At 45.5% G+C, this 19,011-nt stretch overlaps 1 protein-coding gene across 4 annotated transcripts in view; it reads right to left on the bottom strand.

The window, feature by feature from the left end:
• Nucleotides 1-2,803: 2,803 nt before the first annotated feature.
• wu:fb95e10 (nucleolar protein dao-5) overlaps nt 2,804-19,011 on the bottom strand; it is a 57,858-nt gene continuing 41,650 nt past the window's right edge. For 3 of the 4 annotated variants that reach the window (XM_035996526.1, XM_031295123.2, XM_035996527.1), the window contains exons 4-7: nt 13,282-13,508; nt 9,702-11,280; nt 8,157-8,484; nt 2,804-4,567 (exon numbers count right to left, since the gene is read on the bottom strand). In XM_035996526.1, coding sequence (XP_035852419.1) covers nt 3,218-4,567; nt 8,157-8,484; nt 9,702-11,280; nt 13,282-13,508 — 3,484 coding nt within the window. In that variant the 3' untranslated portion in view covers nt 2,804-3,217. The remainder of the gene's footprint in view (nt 4,568-8,156; nt 8,485-9,701; nt 11,281-13,281; nt 13,509-19,011) is intronic. The other variant, XM_031295124.2, reaches the window with a different exon arrangement.

Genomic DNA, 19,011 nt, shown 5'->3' with positions numbered 1-19,011 from the left:
TAAGAAGGCACGAGGTATTCTGCAGGACTCTAGTCATCCTGCACATAATGTCTTCTCCCTCCTTCCATCAGGGAGACGTTTGCAGAGCATCCCAACGCGCACAACACGTTTTAGGGATAGTTTTTACCCCCAGGTAGTAAGGTTATTGAATGATAGCACAACAGGAAGGAGGGCTGAGTCTGAATTTAGTCACTTATGTATATTGTGTTTGGATATTCCTAGATGTTTTAAATGTTATGTTTTTAAAATTGTTATTATTGACTGGTGCTGAGAGAGTGCCAAGGCACATTGTATTTCATTGCTGTGGTACTTGGTACTAATATGCATATGACAATAAACATGAACTTGAACATCTACTCTGTATCTTGATTAATTACATTTCACTCGGTAATTATAAAAAGCGGCTGTAGAGAGCTTTTCGTTAGGTCACTTTCTGTACTTATGCTGTGAGTACTGTAACTGTCTCCTTGTTGGGTTCTCAAGTAAAATGAACTTTGATATATCTTCAGTGGCCCTGTCTATCATTTCATAATGTAAATTATTCTAACAGTTGTATTTCGTCACCTTCCTAAAATAATTGCCCAAGTCATTTTATGACAAAAAGTATTTTTTTGCCTAAATCATCTCCTCATGGTGCTGGCCACCTCTGGTAACATTGCCTACATCCTCAGTTGAACAGGTCTTGTGATTCCACACCTTAAGTATAACGGCCTATGTCAAGCGTGTGACTTAGGCCGTTTAGTTTTTTGTGTTTTCAGAAAAACCTGAAACAATGACTTAGGCCATTATTTTAGGAAGGTGACGATTTGTAATGACAAGTTGACATTAATCAAAGTGACATTACCAGAAGATGTCTTGGTCATGACAACTTGACATTACATTTCTTTGGAGTGTCCTCATTAAGACAACTTGACATTACACAGGATGACATAATGTCAGCTTGTCATGACCAAGACATCCTCTGGTAATGTCACTTTGATTAATGTCAAGCTGTCATAATCAAGACAACCCAAACAATGTCAACTTGTCATGACACATAAAGACAGAAGTCATAAACGTTTATGACTTGTTTTTAACGTTAATGACACGTTCACGACAGTGTCATGTCATGATTATGTCGCTACCTTCAAGTAAGTTTTTCAACAAGTCCTCCAAACCATCCAACCATATGGGTCGTTCAGTCCCCCCCTCTAATACCACCAACAGGAGCGTTTTCTGTCCTCAGCGGTCGTAGTCCTGAACACTTTGGGGTTAGCTCTTTCCAGGTTAGCCATCGTTAGCAATACCAGTTGATAACACACACATTACGTTGTTTTTTTGTGCATACAAACAGTGTAACAACACGTCCACAGATAGAAGATGGACAGGACTGTGTGTACGACTGATTTAGTGGGCAACATGACATCATGACTTTGCGTAAACATACAAGCCACTTTCCGCGTGTGGCGTGTTATCATTATGCATTTTGAGCTATCTGCGTGCATGTCTACGCTGTATACAGCGGACAATAAGATGTTGTTGCTCTTCTCCCGACTGGTTTCAGCAAGAGTTTGATATATCGTTGATCTGATTGGTTGATTTGGCCCGTCTATCACCAACATAGGTGGTGATAGACAGATGTCTAAACAATCAGCTAACCAGGATTTTCACCCCTTCCCAAAAGTTCTCCAACGGAAAGTTCCCAGATGGATATGCCGAGCAAATGCCAAGCAATCCATCTGGAGTCAGGTTAGGGGAATGTGGCCCGTGAACTAAAATGAGTTTGACACCCCCGCTCTACAGGGTACCTTTAAGTGAGCGCCACCTGGCGAGGATGTGGTCTGAATGGGATGCTGCTCTGTTTGTGTAGACTCTGAAAATGTCCTGAAGGCATAAGCATGCTGGAGAGAACAGGGCACAGGGACACCATTCAGGATTACCTCTTTGAGTCAAACAAAATTCCATTTTTTGTTTTTTTATTTGGATACAACACCACTGTACAATGTTGCATCGCTTCCTGTTTGCCGGTTATTCCAATGGTGAATTAAATGTCGACAACATACAAAGACACAGCGACTGGAAACACACGAAGGACAGTTAAGTTCAGGCATGCTGGATCCATTGGGGGGAAATAAGAAACAGGAACAAAATGCCTTGCAATGATGTTTTAATGGAATTTTGAAAGATAACCTAGCGTGAACCATTCATTGATGAACATGTCTAGTGTAGAACTGTTTAAAATTCAAGGTAGTACACAGTCTTTATGTTAGTTAAACATGCAATATACTGTTGAAATAGTAAACCAATCGCTCACTATGAGAACGATTTAAGCGAGTGTAAAGCTGTGACAGCGATGGAGGACAATGCAGGGTCTCATCACAATAAAAAGGCTAGTTGTTACGTCTTTTCTGGAACACAAAATATCAGCTAACTGAGGCTTGAAGCCACTTAAAACCAAATGCCTGAAACACATACTGTACGCGACTGCACGTTATATAAACGACCTACTGTATATGCGGAGAGCCTCTTGAAGCACACATTAAAAACGTCACCAACTGCAATCTAATACTCCCAACACCTACCTCAACACATCTGCCGTGTTAATTCATATCTACTTTTTATTTTGAGAGCTAAATAACGGGAAAAAAAAGGAGCATGTGACTATTGCTATGGTGCTGCTGAACATGAAGTGTACACAGGGTAGGGAGGACCAGGTTTCAACAGAAACAACAAAACACAAGTAAGCAAATACAAAAACAAAAAAAAATCTTTTCTTCAGACAGTTGTTCGGTAAAAACAGTAGGATAAATACACAATGAGTCCATTTCATTCCATCTGTGTGTGGTTTTTTCTTCCTTTTTTTGTCGGTTTTTAAGCTCAGTCACAGTTGGACCAATCAGTCAATGCCCCATCAGGGGCTACAGGATATGCAGTGTTACTTAAAAAGAGCATTCTACTAGAAATCGGTAGTAGCTATAGTACATAATGGAGTTTAAGCCATACACTCGTAACCACGACCGTAACAGTATGAAAGAGGGAGGCTTCTTTTAAAAATTGCTACAGTCATTTCATTTTTTCGTCCCCCATCTCCATATTTTTTTAAAAATCTTTTCCTACAATCTTGCTCTCCTTTTTTCGTCTAAGCCAGCTAACCCAACTGGAGAGAAAACAAACAAACAGGTAACAGAAGGGAGAGGGTTGCGGGGAAAAGGTGCATTCCAGGGGTAATAGGAGGGACTTATACGTTACCTGCCAGAAAACTATCAGTCTTATCACATATGGTGGAGTAGTAGGGCTGCTGGCTGTCGCCAGGCTCTCCAGATTCCACGCCCACGAGGCGGTGACTGGGCTCCAACGGATCCACGTCCTCCAGGTGGTCTGCGGACGCCATCTTTCCCTCGAACATGTAGTGGTGCTCGTCTCCAGGGTGTCCCAAAGGCATCAGGTCCACTGGTCTGCCTAGCAGGTCCTCAGCCTGGGCGGCCGTGGCAGCAGACGGCAGCGTGAGCTCCTTGATGAGCGAGGGGTCTTTGGCTTCGTCGGGCAGCTGCTCCTCGTTCTCCAGGGAGAAGATGCCCGGGCTCTTCCCGCAGCTCTCGGCCATGGAGTGGGCGTTGGAGTTGGACGTGGTGCAGTCGAAGCCGTAAGACGCCACCGAGTTGGCCGACTGAGGCGTGGTGCCCCCTCCGTCTTCTTCGCCGTATCCGGCAGGCGCGTCCGTGGCCTCCTCGTCTTCCTCGAGAGCGGGCAGACTACAGGTGGGAGGCGGGCTTTCGAAGCCGGCGCTCTTGTCCAGCATTGTCGGTGCATCGGGGTCGTTTATCTGCATCTCCCCCTCCGTGTCGCTGGCCTCGTCCCCCGAGGTGGAGGCGGAAGACGGCGCGGACGCCGGAGCAGTCGGGGGTCCGTTTCCCGGGACCTCGTCGGCGGGGAGCGTCTCTGCCTCCTCCTCTTCTCCATCCCCTTTCTCCAGGTGGATCCCCAGATCCTGCTCCATGTCGGGCTGCATCGACGCCGGCACCGGCGTCTGCTGTTTGTCGGAACGGGACTCCACGCCAGAGCTGCTGTCGTAGTCGCGGAGTTCCTCCGGCGTGCTCGTCTCGCTGCTGCTGTGGGTGGCCGGACCAGCGCCACCGCCACCGGGCGCGGCCACGCCGACGGTGGCGGCGGCGAACAGGACATGAGCCTCGTCATCCGCGGAGCTCTTCATCTCCTCCTCGCGTGCTGACTCGCGCTCTGACCGAGGAGCGAAGGAAGGCGCACCGGCGTCGAAATGTGCCAGGGCCGGAGACAGGATGGGCGTTTCAGACTCGGCCGCACCGTGGTCAGAAACTGGGCTGGGGGAGGAGGCGGCGAGCAGCGAGGCTGGTTGAGCCCAGGGGTCACAGAAGGGGCTGGTCTGGCCCCAGGAGGAGGAGGAGGCAGGGGGGGCGCAGGGCGCGGGACCGGCGCGGTTTAGGTTGTCTAAACGCTCCTCCTCGTTAAAGTCGTCATCATCTACATTCTCGGCGCTCTCTGTCACTCCTTCGCTGTGCATCTCTACGTCTTCGTCTTCGTCGTTCTCATCTCGCTCCCGCTGCTGGAACACCTGCCAAATAGTATAAAGTTAGACTTTTTTTTCTTTTCTTTATAAAGGACAACACACATTAATCAACATTTCTGTAAATGTGCCAGGGTTAGCCAACCGGCTAATTTTCAACTATAGTCCTTTTTGGCCAGATGATTATAGAGCAGAGCAGCAAGAAGCAGCGAGATATTAGTACAGATTAATCTATACAGACAGTCAACAAGACATTAGTACAGATTAAACTACACAGACAGAAGTCAACAAGACATTAGTACAGATTAATCTATACAGACAGTCAACAAGACATTAGTACAGATTAAACTACACAGACAGAAGTCAACAAGACACCATACAGACAGCTAAAACAACAGAAAAGCTTTCTCAGTTTACCATGCAGAGCCACAGGAAGCATCAAAACCCCAGCACAGCTACACATCAACCAGTATCCACCTTCAGTATAGGAAGCCATGTAAACATCAGAACATAGTAACATAGACCTAACCCATCTCCTAACACCGCTCAACCATGCAAAGCCGTAACAGCAGACTGATTGGTTAGATTGATAAATTATTATAAATATAAATTATATTATAAATTATAATCGCTAAGCTGTGGAGAAGGGTTAGGATGAGCTTTCACACCTATAGTTTGGTGGACTTGGTGCTATTCCAGGGTGAAGTTTATTTTTTATTCATTTGGTTCGGTTTACTTTCACACTGCACGTTGTCAATCTCACCAAACCGTAAACTGTAAACACACGTCACGCGGTCGAGACCGTGGCTTGTTAATTGGACAGATTATCCGAAACTCGCCGGCACTTCTGGTCTGTAGAAATAATGGAGCAACACCAAATTTATCTATTTAATCTTTTCTGGTTTTCTGGTTCTAATATTTCAGAAGAAGGCGAACAATGAGCTGCTGACAGACAGCAAATGAAGACGATGATGATTTTTTTTAAAATTATTTATATCGCCCGATATATCGGAATATCGGATTTTTAAATCACCAAATATTTGTATCGATATCAGCCTAAAAAATCCTTTATCGGTCGGGCTCTAGTTCACACCGCCCCAACGAACCGGACTATCCGACCAAACGCTCCAAGGTTCTGTTAAAACTAGAGATGCACCGATAGTCCGCCCGGTGACCGGAATTGGCCGGTTTTCACGTGCTCGGCCATGACCGGCGACCAGCAGGTCAGTCTGACATATGGTGATGTCATGCTGGTCAACGCTCCAATTAACTGACAACGTAAGTTATACCAGTTACAGTTCTCAAGGACGCACACACACACGGACGCCACAGCACTGACGCCACAGCACGGACACCACGGCACGGACGCCACAGCACGGTCTCTTCCTCCTTTCTCTCAACTTCTCCTCCGTGTGTCGGCGCTATTCTCCACATGTAGGAACCTGGTGAATTAACCTGCAACATGTCAGCTGTTTGGGAATTCTTCAGCGTGTGTGCAGAAGATAACAAGTTTACAATATGCAACACCTGCAAGGAGAAAGTAGGGCGTGGAGGGACGACACCAAAAACCTAAATCACATTTCTTTAGTTGATATTGATGTGAAAAGAAGGAAATGGTTCTAACATTGCTCTTTAGATGTGTGTGAATGTCCCACACCAGGAGTAATTTATATAGTTCTATTTTATAGTGATCCATTATCTGTTCAACACATGTTCTATTAAAGAAAAGATAGAAAATAAATATGTGTGTGCTGTAAAGTGGTTAGAAAAAATGAAATCGGAATCGGCTAAAATCGATATCAGCTGGTCTAACGCAAAGAAAATCAGAAATCTGTGAAAGCTAACTAAGTGTATACTAAAGATGCAACGATGAATCGTTTAATCGATTAATTGTCAACTATTAAATTAATCGCCAACTATTTTGATAATCGATTAATCGTTTGAGTCATTTTTTATTTAAAAAAATCAGATTTCTCTGATTCCAGCTTGTTAAATGTGAAGATGTAGAAATTTCTAGTTTCTTCTCTCCTCTGGGACAGGAAACTGAATATCTTTGAGTTGTGGACAAAACAAGACATTTGAGGACGTCATCTTGGGCTTTTTGGGAAACTCTGACCCACATTTTTCACCATGTTTTGACATTTTTATAGATCAAACAACTAATCGATTAACCGAGAAAATAATCGACAGATTAATCGACTAATCGACGTTAGTTGCAGCCCTAGTGTACACTGATACTGTAATACATGTCTATGCTGGATACTGTATTATAGGTTATGTAATAGGGTTTTTATTTCATTTTGCTCATTTGCTCAAACTAATTTCTACTAGGGCTGCACAATATAGTTTTTTCATCATCATCATCATCATCATCATCGCGATATCAACGTGCGCAATAATCACACTGCGAAAGGCTGCGATATATCGCGAAAGACACTCAAATGTCAGTGAAAACCTGCACTTTATCCCTGGTGTTGTCTTCCTGTAGACCGTCAACTTGTTTCTTGACGCTTTTTTCGATGCTTTTTTAAATACATGGTCAATAAACTTAATTTAAATGACATAATACCTTTATTTTTTGACTCATAGTTCAGATCAGAGGATGTAGAGTGACTCACAGTTTATTTCAAATGCTATAAAATTGAGAAAAGAACATCCACAATTCAATGAAAGTAATTGTTTTGGGGCAATTTGGTTCAAAGAAACCCATAATTCGGATATAAAATTGGGTAAAATTTGATCCAAGCGCACTTCGCTCGCATCTTTCTCCGCCGCCATTACGGAACTACAACTCAAACTAGAGCACGACCTGAACGCCATCGTTCTCAGCCACTCCCTCTGTTCACTGATTGGACCGGTAAAGAATTGGTCGGCGAAAGCCCAAGAATATACCGCGAACCCAGACAACGTACTGAAGGGAAATTAAAATTTAGCGGAAGTACGTAGGAGGGCGGAGCCAGGCTGAAATGGTGCAGCCCTAATTTCATACCTGCAAACTCAGAAGGGCTAAAAAAGGTGACACATCTCTACCCCCACCGTTTAGCTGTCACCATTTTAACCGGGTTTACTCCAGCTGCTAGCTAACGGTAGGCTAACGTTACCTGCTGTCGAGTGTAGTGTTACCCTAACTAGCGTCCCGTGCGGCGATGTTAACGTCCGTTTTCGGAGCATCAGAAGCGCAGGCATTTAAGTGGCACCTAAATAAGGCACCGAAATCTGCGTTGCTATTCGGTCCGGTAGATAACGGTCGTTAAGGCACCGGTCCCTTAACGACCCCGCCCTTGCCGAAAAGCGACTAGTTTGCAGGTATGTATTGGATCTGCCCAGAGCCACTCTGGTAGCCTGGCTCCGCCCTCCTACGTACTGTCTGGTAGCACCAGGCTAACAAGAGAAGAGACGACAACAACTATCGGCTTAGCATCGCTAGCGTTAGCCTTAGCCAAAATCAAACTGTTCCCGAACCCCGTGGGGAGGAGGGCCACAACATCATGGCCACCAACACAACTCAGCAAAGTACGTAGGAGGGCGGAGCCAGGCTAAAATGGTGCAGCCCTAATTTATAAATTTTTCGGTGTTTTTGTTTTGTTAATTTCATTTTTGATTTGTCTGAAATAAATCTCCTCATTCATTCGTTCACCTTGTGATGCTCCTCCACTCTCTCTGAACTCAGGTCCATATCGTCCACCCGCTCGTCCTCCTCATCCTCGTCTTCCTCTTCCTCGTTGGCGAGTGTTTCCACGTTGGGCGAGCCCATGATGTTGGCGTCTCCCTCTGAGCCACGGAGGCTGGAGTCCACCAGGGCGTCCGAGCTCTGCGTGCCCTCCAGCAGCGCCGTGTGCTGGGTGCTGCTGAGGTCCGACACGCCGTGCTGCCGGCTGCTTCCGCAGCTGCTCACGTCCTCCGAGTCCATGCCGGACAGCTGGTCGTCGCCGTGCCAACCCGCCGAACCGCCGAAGGCCGAGGACCTGAAAAAGACAATCAGAAAAACAGTTACAACTACCAGCAAGTTACTTGGGATAACACTACCGAGCATTGAACCCATTTACAGAGACAGACTGGTGAGAAAGGCCAATAACGTAATGTATGTGACTACACCCCCCCCCAGCAGCTCATTTTAAACTACTACTGCCATCTAGACCTCGTTTCTGCCCCCCCACTTCTGACCAAGAACAGATCCAAATTCTCTTTTGTACCACAAGCCATAAAAGCCTTAAATCAGTCAAAATAAGCTAGTCGTCCAGCTGGCCTGATCATAACCAAGGGTGTGTAGTGAATTGTAGTGTGTGATGTATATTCTTCATGTTATGTCTGTCGTAGAGATGCACCGATAGTCCGGCCGGTGACCAGAATTGGCCGGTTTTCACGTGCTCGGCCATGACCGGCGACCGGCAGGTCAGTCTGACATATGGTGATTTCATGCCGGTCAACGCTCCAATTAACTGACAACATAAGTTATACCAGTTACAGTTCTCAAGGACGTACACACACACGGACGCCACAGCACGGACGCCACGGCACGGACGCCACGGCACGGACGCCACAGCACAGACGCCACGGCACGGACGCCACGGCACGGACGCCACAGCACGGACGCCACAGCACGCTCTCTTTTTCCTTTCTCTCAACTTCTCCGCCGTGTCGGCGCTATTCTCCACATGTAGGAACCTGGTGAATTAACCTGCAACATGTCAGCTGTTTGGGAATTCTTCAGCGTGTGTGCAGAAGATAACAAGTTTACAATATGCAACACCTGCAAGGAGAAAGTAGGGCGTGGAGGGACGACACCAAAAACCTAAATCACATTTCTTTAGTTGATACTGATGTGAAAAGAAGGAAATGGTTCTAACATTGCTCTTTAGATGTGTGTGAATGTCCCACACCAGGAGTAATTTATATAGTTCTATTTTATAGTGATCCATTATCTGTTCAACACATGTTCTATTAAAGAAAAGATAGAAAATAAATATGTGTGTGCTGTAAAGTGGTTAGAAAAAATGAAATCGGCTGGTCTAACTCAAAGAAAATCGGAAATCGGAATCGGCCTAGAAAGTTGTAATCGGTGCATCTCTAGTCTGTCGGTGTCTGATGCAGGGACTATTTGTTTGTATCATATGTCTGATGTCTTGTCAAAAAGTGCCTTGCGATTGTGCCGCAAACCCAAAATAAAATCTACTACTACTACCTGGCCTGGAGCTCCTCGGAGGGCTGAGACGTGCTCATGTCGGTAGCGAAGGACAACGGCTGGTGGCCTAGCCTCCTCTGCTCCTCGTCTTCGTAATCCTCGTCATCGTCGTCTTCGTTTATCTCCTCGTCAGCCTTTTCCACGGCTTCCTCCTTTTCATGCGGTGACATCAGACCCCTTTGGGGGAAATCGTCCATGGGCGAGTGAGGCTGTGCCATCGTGTTATAGGCCTCTGCAGATGGAGCTGTGGAGGCGGGCATACACAAGTTATCCTTCTCCTCTTCTTCTTCGTCCTCCTCCTCTTCCTCCTCCTCGCTCTTCTGAGCCTCAAACTGGTTTTTCTTCTCCGTTTCCTCTTCCATGTCGAAGTTTATCGCATTGACGAGGCTCTGGGGAGCAAAGTCAGACAGATCTGGGGCATGGTTCCTGTCCCAGGGATCAGACTGGGCATGGACATCCAGCAGAGAGGAGGCGTTCTGCGGCTCTCTGACGGGGGAAACGGGGCCCGGTGGGGAGCAAGGAGGGGACATGACCGTAGTTCCCAGGGAGGAAACGGAGTCCCTGGCAGAGTCCTGGAATGTGAAGAGGTCCAGCTGAGCGGACAGCTGAGCGTTGGACTCGTCTTCATAAACTGGTTCAGCTCCGAGATCAGCATCCGCTGATGACTGAGACAGCGGCTCTGGGAGAGGCTCGGGAGATGTTTCTCGCACTTGGTCTGGACTTGGTTCCCGTACAGGCTCCGGTGTTAGTTCCCGAACAGGCTCTGGTGTCGGTTCCCGAACAGGCTCCGGTGTTAGTTCCCGAACAGGCTCTGGTGTCGGTTCCCGAACAGGCTCCGGTGTTAGTTCCCAAACAGGCTCCGGTGTTAGTTCCCGAACAGGCTCTGGTGTCGGTTCCCGAACAGGCTCTGGTGTCGGTTCCCGAACAGGCTCCGGTGTTAGTTCCCAAACAGGCTCCGGTGTTAGTTCCCGAACAGGCTCTGGTGTCGGTTCCCGAACAGGCTCCGGTGTCGGTTCCCGAACAGGCTCCGGTGTCGGTTCCCGAACAGGCTCCGGTGTCGGTTCCCGAACAGGCTCTGGTGTGGGGTCTGAAGTTTTCTCTTGGACTGCTTCTGTCTGGCTGGAGATCAGTTCTGATGCATCTGCAGCAGATTTCTCCACAGCTGGTTCTGGTTCTGGTACCTCTGGCCCGGCGATGGAAGCTGCCGCTGTAGCGATGGCCGCGGCCGTAGCTACAGCAGCAGCTATTTCCTTTCCAGCTTCTGCAACATTTTCAGCTTTGGGGCCGCGTTTCACTGGAGTTGGGGTGCTGCTGCCCACAGTTTTCTTGGGGGTGGAGGCCTTGGCTGCGGCCGGTTTGGAGCCAGGGGTCTTGGAAGGTGTCGGCTTACTGTCTGTTTTGGAGCGGATGGGTGTCTTTGTATCTGCAGCCTTACTTGCAGCAGGCTTTTTGGAGGCAACGTCTGATTTTGAGGCTGATTTGGGGGTCTCAGGTTTTGCCGACTTCATTGTAGTGGAAGGGCGAGTAAGGGGGGAATCCGCAGGCTTTTTGGATGCTGAAGTGGCTGGTTTGGTAACATCTGGTGGGGGGAAAAACACAGCACACAGAATGATTAAACAGGGTAGGCCTAGGGTTTGCGCTAGCTTGTTTTTTAACCTCCAAGTTAAATTTAAAGGACAATTCTGGCACAAAATGAACCTAGGGGTTAATAACACATGATTACAGAGTTCAACCGTTCTCTGGGATATGTTTTCATGCTAATCAAATGTGTCTCTAGCTTGAAACAAGCTAGCGCAAACCGGTGATTAGCTTATAACGCTAGTCGTCGAGGCAGAGGGTAAAGTAAAAAGAAATCTCTATTTCTACACCACACTTCAACGGTAGCATAATGAGGGTCCCTACATGTAAACCCAAGCATTGTAAGTGTACACCTTAGGAAAACAGTCATGACCAGTCGAACAACGAACGCCGTGCAACCAGTAACATAGCTCAAGCATCGACTGATTGTGACCGTTTTCCCAAGATGGCGCCTGCTTGTATACGTGAACGCTACTGTCTTTCTAATCTATCTTTTTATTAAACTGTCTGTACACTTACAAAGTTCTCAATGCTTGGGTTTACATGTTTGATTATTTTTATAGTTACTATAAGTGCCAGGGCGCATTATACCAACTGCTATAATTGTTATGAATCACATCATGTATTTCTGTATCAGTGTCTCTGTGTCCCGCCACCGTCGCACCAAATGCTTGCTCGTGGGAAGTTGTTGGCTCTTTGTAAATCTGTAAAGTGTCCTGAGATAGTGGCCGGGTTAGCTCAGTTGGTACTGAGGCGCACATATATATAGAGGTTTACTCCTCGACGCAGCAGCCGCGGGTTGGACTCCGACCTGCGGCCCTTTGCTGCATGTCATTTCCCCCTCTCTCTCTCCCCTTTCATGTCTTCATCTGTCCTGAGATAACTCCTGTTTGTACTAAAATACTAAGTCACTTGAGCCAGAGGGCCCCGTAGTCGGAGAAATGAAAGGGAAATATGGACTCGACTGTGTAAAATGTCTTTCATGCTGGTCCAAAAATGTTGGTTTCCCAGAAAATGGATCATTTAGTACAAGCAAATTAAAGATGTTAAAACTTTAGAAGAGGAAGAGAAAAAAAAAAAAAACTTAAGGGGAAGTTTAATTTCTTATACTGCATTGTCAATTTTATTCTTGTCTTTTATCTAGTGGTATTTTTGAACAGATAACGGACATATTTATTTCTTTTTTTTAATCATTTTCTAACTGCTCTTTAATGTTTTATGTAAAGCACTTTGAATTGCCCTGTTGCTGAAATGTGCTGTAGAAATAAAGCTGCCTTGCCTCTGAATTATTTAAATTAAGACATTTATAATCAGAGATCAACTAGAACAATCAATGTTAACAATTCATTTTGTACAAAAGAAAAAAAAGCATCACATATTTGCTTGCTTGTGCATCACAGCTCACAAGTCAAATATTGTGCATATATATATATATATATATCAATATAGTGTTTAGTAACTATATATATATATATATTAGGGCTGTCAGCGTTAACGCGTTAATTGCGATGCGATTAAGGGCCGCCGCGATGCGATGAATTTTTTTTAATCGCAGAAATTCAGAGAAATTAAAAGAAATTAATCGTTTGACAGCCCTATTTAGGAGTTATTAAACACTATATTGACTCTAGTAAGGATAGGGATTTTTTGTTTTTTAGTCAGGTACTTGGAGGAATTGTGCAATAATGACAGATTCACACATTTTTCTTTTGTTTACAGTAAATAAATAATTACAAATCTTAAAATCAAGTTCATAAAGTAACTTTCTTTGAATTAATTTGATTCCCAATCAAGATCCACTGGTAAGAATTGCTTTCGATTGTTTATATGGACTTAAAAACTGTTCTGAAATGCAAAATAGAATTTTAATATCATGTGATAAAATATGCAATTAATCGCGATTAACTATAGAACTTCAGCGATTAATCACGATTAAAAAAAATTATCGTTTGACAGCCCTAATATATATATATATATATATATATATTTTTTTTTTTTTTACCTTTCTTCACAGGGGTTACATTTCTGGATGTTTGTGACGCTGGAGGTTTGCCACCAGATGGGGTAGTGGAGGTTGGTTTGGAGGCGGCCGGCTTGACGGAGGCAGTGTTGGGGGTTTTAGGGGCGGCAGGTTTGGCTGCAGCTGGGGAGCTCTTGGCTGTGCTTCCAGCGGGCGGCCGGGTCGCGCCTGTGGCAGGGCGAGATGATGGTGCCGAGCCAATTGGAGGCCTGGAGAAATAACATAAAGAAGAAGGTTGAGAAAATGCTGAGAGGTATTGCAGCAGAGATCTCGGGCAGAGAAACAATGCCGGCTAAGTGTGCATAGTTCTGTTCAAATCATGAATATCACTCTCTTTCTTTCCTCTAGGCTTACTCATCATCCCCATGAGACAGACATATTTATGGGAGCTCAATAATATGGTGATTTACAACCAAAAAAAGTTTTTTTAAAGGTGACACAAGCGTTTGAGTTGTCAATCCACAGCTAGGGGCCAACATCAGGCCTTTCTCTGACTCTGAGAATGGTTGAGACAGGGAGCAAGACTTTGTCGAGTCATTCGTTAGTCACTTCAACTGCCAGAGGATCAGAAACAGAACCAACAGGATTGCATAGATTGCATGACTGAAAAACAATACATGTAGGGATAAGGAGAGGAAAGCCTTGACCTAAATAGACTTTCACAGATGTGGCAGTAGCCACGAGTACTTGTTAACATGTTCACACAGGGAATCCACGATTTTTACGCAGATCTGCGCTCATTCATCACTATAAAACACCTGTTAAACAGCACAGGTGGTTTAGCAGGTTCGTAATTAAGGACATTGTATGGGGGCTTTGGGACACTAAACTGCACAAATACCATTCTTCTATTATTACAATAATGTGTTTATGTGTGTATATGTATTGATTTGTAAGTGCTTTTGTTTCTTCTGTCAAAGCACAGTGTAAACTAGTCAGTCCCTCCAGAAAAACGTGATCATGTGATCTCATAATTCAATGCATAATCAGCCAAAGTCTGCATATTTATTTCGGGGGCCGCATTTTTTCAAATACGCCGCACTTTCGCCGCATAAACTGCCGATTTCCGCGCAAAATATGCGGGACTTGCATGATTTCATAATCCCCGCATTTTCGTTGCAAAAAACTCACACATATATCTTAGCAGAAAGTTGAAAAATGTTGCATTTACTTCACACAAGAGCAGCCGTTTTCCCCTGTTGCCATGGGAACGTTATGAAGTGACGTAATTACGCGACGTGAACGTCATCGAAAAGCTACAAACCCCGCGATGAAGCCACGATGAAACCGCAGTTTTTGCAAAAAATTGCATAAATATCCCGCATATTCCATCGCATTTTTTAAGAAAACGTGACGCAAAATCAAGGATTTTTGCCCGCAACAATCACAAAAAAACATTTTTCTGGAAGGACTGACTATTGTTTTTAAAAGTCGCTATACAAACAAAGTTTGATAGATTGATTGATTATAACAGACAGTATGAACAAGTCTATTCTGTCTTTAGTGTAGTCTGAAACAGCATCTGAGGCCCAGTTCACTCTTCCACAGCCCTGTGACAAACTCCCCTGAGGGGCAGAGAAGTGAAGCAGTCTGGGAGGTGAGTCACGACGGGCCCCAGAGAGGCATCCCACCCCCAGTCAACCCTGTCCCTGATCTCCTGTCTCTACCCACTGCCCACGGCGGGGAAGGACACTCTGGGCGGTATGCATCACCCGGCCTGCTCGGCCCAGAAGCTGCCTTCTATTCCACATGTGAGCGAAGTAGGCTAACCTACATCGAGAGGTTGTGGTGGGCAATCCCCTGGGCCCACGCTACACTAACGGCCTGTTTCTAAATAAAGAATTGGAGCGAGTACTGGCAGAAAGAGAACAGGGAGGTAGCTGGAGATTGAAGATGGCTGGGGCCACGTTAATCTTTAATACTGAAAGGAGAACAAAAATAACTTCATCATACCAGCTGAAAACCGTGAGCGGAGTTAAAAAGCAGACTCATTGCGTGAGGACTATGGGGTAGTGTGTGCTGTACACAGCCTGGCTAATGTAAAGGAATATGTTTTAGTAACACGCAGGGCTGCAACTGATGGTTTTCATCGTCGATTAATCTGTTGATTCTTTTCTGGATGGTCTCTAAAATGACAGAAAATGGTGAAAAATGTGGATCAGTGTTTCCCAAAAAGCCCAAGATGACGTCTTCACATGTCTTGTTTTGTCCACAACTCAAAGATATTCAGTTTCCTGTCCCAGAGGAGAGAAGACACTACGACATATTCATATTTAACAAGCTGGAATCAGAGAATTTAGACTTTTTTTGTCATAAAAAATTGACGGTTGCTCGATTATCAAAATAGTTGCCGATTAATTTAACCCTCCTAGAGGAAACACTGTAATCTATGCAGCTCTTATTGATTGTGTAAGGGCAATACAGTAGTGTGTGCTATCCAGAACCTGGAAAATGTAATGGAATATGTTTTAGTCACATGAAATATGATTAAAGCCAGGGAGCAACGGGTGGCAACACAGTCGGGGTGTGGTCCCGTCAGAAGTCCAAACAAGCTTTTACAGCTCATCCACAACATTTAGAATTGGCTTTGGGGCAATGAAAGGTGTGTCACTCATACTTACTGAGGTTGTTGGATCATGTCGATACAGTTTTACTGATCTAAAGAACCCAACAACATCAGGCTATGGAAAACCACTAACGCTAAAGGCTGTTTTATGCTTCTGAGTCAACTCCACTCCGTGGCTACCCCGTCGCTCCTACGTGGTCGAGACGCTGTCTGAGTTCTGCGTCGGGGTTGCTTTGCATCGCGGTGCATTTCATGCTGCGTTATTGACTTTAGACCAGGTTTTTGTTGGTCAATGGTGCCATCACTTCCCGCTGCCTCAAGATAGCAATACTCCCAGAATGCACCTGAACACACCTCCCTGTAAGACCAGCACGCCCAGAATGCACCTGAACACACCTCCCTGTAAGACCAGCACACCCAGAATGCACCTGAACACACCTCCCTGTAAGACCAGCACGCCCAGAATGCACCTGAACACACCTCCCTGTAAGACCAGCACACCCAGAATGCACCTGAACACACCTCCCTGTAAGACCAGCACACCCAGAATGCACCTGAACACACCTCCCTGTAAGACCAGCACGCCCATGGGCCACAGATGGGTGCAGGTGCATTTGCTATTTAAACGACGTGGGCGCTGGACGGGAAACTGACAACTGGTCTAGTCTTAAACTAGCAAAGACACTTGGGTCGGACTTTGCGCTGCGCTGGGTGCAAGATAGGGTCCCTGGTGTTGTTGTTGCAAAACAAAGCCCTCTCTTTATTTTTAGTAGAGATGATGATTATGATTATTGGCTGGCACAGTGTTGAAATGTAGGCCAAAGTTACCCCCAAACCTTGGCAGAACTGCATTGCCGCGGCTATGGGAAAACCGTTTTAGCAAGACATGAGTGTGAATCACCGCAAAAAGTCCTTAACTTAAATGGTTGAAACCTTGAATGAGATGTTAAGATATTAAGTCTAAAATTGTCCGCCAATGAACAAGATGTTAAAAGGTGAAATGAGAATAAGCTCTTGGGGAAAAAAAATGAAGTCTGTGGCGCCTGAAGTGGAGAGTAAAAGATAAGAAAAGAATTACAGGGAAAGGAGAATGGGGAGAATGAAAAGATACAGAAGCCAGGAATTAGAGATGAAGTATGCTGAGAATAATCTGTCTGATAAAAGGAAGATGGATAATCCAAAAGGGCAGGACTACTTTAGAGAGGGCTGGAAATTAACCAGGCCACTGAGAAATAAAGAAAGAGGAAAGAGGGAGAGATAGAAACCGAGAGAGAGAGAGAGAGCGAGAGAGAGAGAGGGAGGGAGAGAGACAGAGAGAGAGAGAGAGAGAGACAGAGATAGAGACAAAGAGATAGAGAGAGCGGGAGAGAGAGAGATAGAGAGACAGAGAGAGGGAGAGAGGGAGAGAGAGAGAGAGGGAGAGAGATAGATAGAGAGAGAGATATAGAGAGAGAGATAGAAAGAGAGAGAGAGAGAGAGAGAGAGAGAGAGAGAGAGAGAGAGAGAGAGAGAGAGAGAGAGAGAGAGAGAGAGCGGGCAGATAATGTTCATCTGATTACACATTATCTTATATCAATGTCGTCTTCCTTATCAAAGGAGGCAGTCCGCGCAGACGAAAACCTATTACAGGATTTAAGAGACCAGGCCGCAGTAAAATAAGTCTAGTCTTGTGTTGTCAGATCAGAAATTGTTTAACAACGCATCGCCATGGTGACAAAAGCCTGAACACAGTAACGCTTGGATGCTTGGATTGTTTTAAGCTTCTATTCATTCTGTAATTAAGCTCAGTGTCGGCTGAATGGCGGGGAAGCCTGTACGAGTTGTTGTAGTCTTTAAATGATGCTGCTTTTACTCAATGGGCAGCTTGTAGCGAGCTGTGTTCATTGTTCATATTTTCACCATAGACCCTGCTGAGAGAAACACCATGAATCGGGGTGAAAGCAAATGTTTGGACGGAAAGCCCAGAAATGCACCGGAGCTGACAGGCACACAGAAAAATACTTAACTTGGCTCGGTCGCCTGAGGATCATTAATAACATTCTAGCTTTATTGCAACTACACATTTTTTCAATCATTGGAGCCAGGGAAGGCTTGCAGACTAGGGGTGGAACGGTACACTGAAGTCACGGTTCGGTTCATACCTCGGTTCAGACATCACGGTTGGGTTTGGTACAATGGAGGGAAAAGCATAAAAAAAATGCAGAAGGCAATTTTTTTTATTGTGCATGTCTCAGACTGTGCCACCTAGTGTCCTCCAGTCTGTCCCCTGAGCTAGCTGTCTCAGACTGTGCCACCTAGTGTCCTCCAGTCTGTCCCCTGAGCTAGCTGTCTCAGGCTGTACCACCTAGTGTCCTCCAGTCTGTCCCCTGAGCTAGCTGTCTCAGGCTGTACCACCTAGTGTCCTCCAGTCTGTCCCCTGAGCTAGCTGCAACAGCCTGAAGCGTATAAAGTAAGATGTAAACAGTAAACAATAAGTAGGCTACCCCACATCATCTCCAGACTCCATCTGGAACTTGTAAACAAAATAAGACAATCAGCTAGTAGTGTGATATGGGAGACAAGCGCTGCTCTCATATGTGAATGCACAGAGCAGGGATGTTAAAAGAGCAGCTTCTCACACAGAGCAGTTGGCGAATTGTGGTGTTAGCTTCACACGCTAACAGTGGAGCTAGCAGCAAACAGCGAAGCTAACAGTGGAGCTAACAGTGGAGCTAACAGCGGAGCAAACAGCGAAGCAAATGGGCCTGGATAAAGGGATACAACTACAGTACGTCCGTGTTTGGTTGTATATGAAGGGACTAGTTTGCTTCGTGTGGACTCACTGGACCGACTGGACATGTAGGCGGAGCTCGGGAGCTTCAGAGCTAAGGCGGGGCTACAGATTAGGTGTCCCTAAGAAACGCGTATGTAACAGTAGTTCCACATTACATTAATTAATTTGCATGCGAGTTTTATTTATTTTTATACCGTGTATTTCTAGACGCCTGTGCCGTTTCGGTTCAATACGAATACATGTACCGTTCCACCCCTAGTATATATAGATGTAGACATCATAGACCGTATATATAGATGTAGATCTAATCATTGGAGCCGGGGAAGGATTGCAGACTGAGTGTGAAAACATGGTTGCCTGCTGGTGCTTCTTT

This window comes from Sander lucioperca, chromosome 21 (genome assembly GCF_008315115.2).
Source record: "Sander lucioperca isolate FBNREF2018 chromosome 21, SLUC_FBN_1.2, whole genome shotgun sequence".
Taxonomy (NCBI): Eukaryota; Metazoa; Chordata; class Actinopteri; order Perciformes; family Percidae; genus Sander; species Sander lucioperca.
The sequence above is the reverse complement of the archived record's forward strand: the minus strand, read 5'-3'. Positions and strand labels throughout refer to the sequence as shown.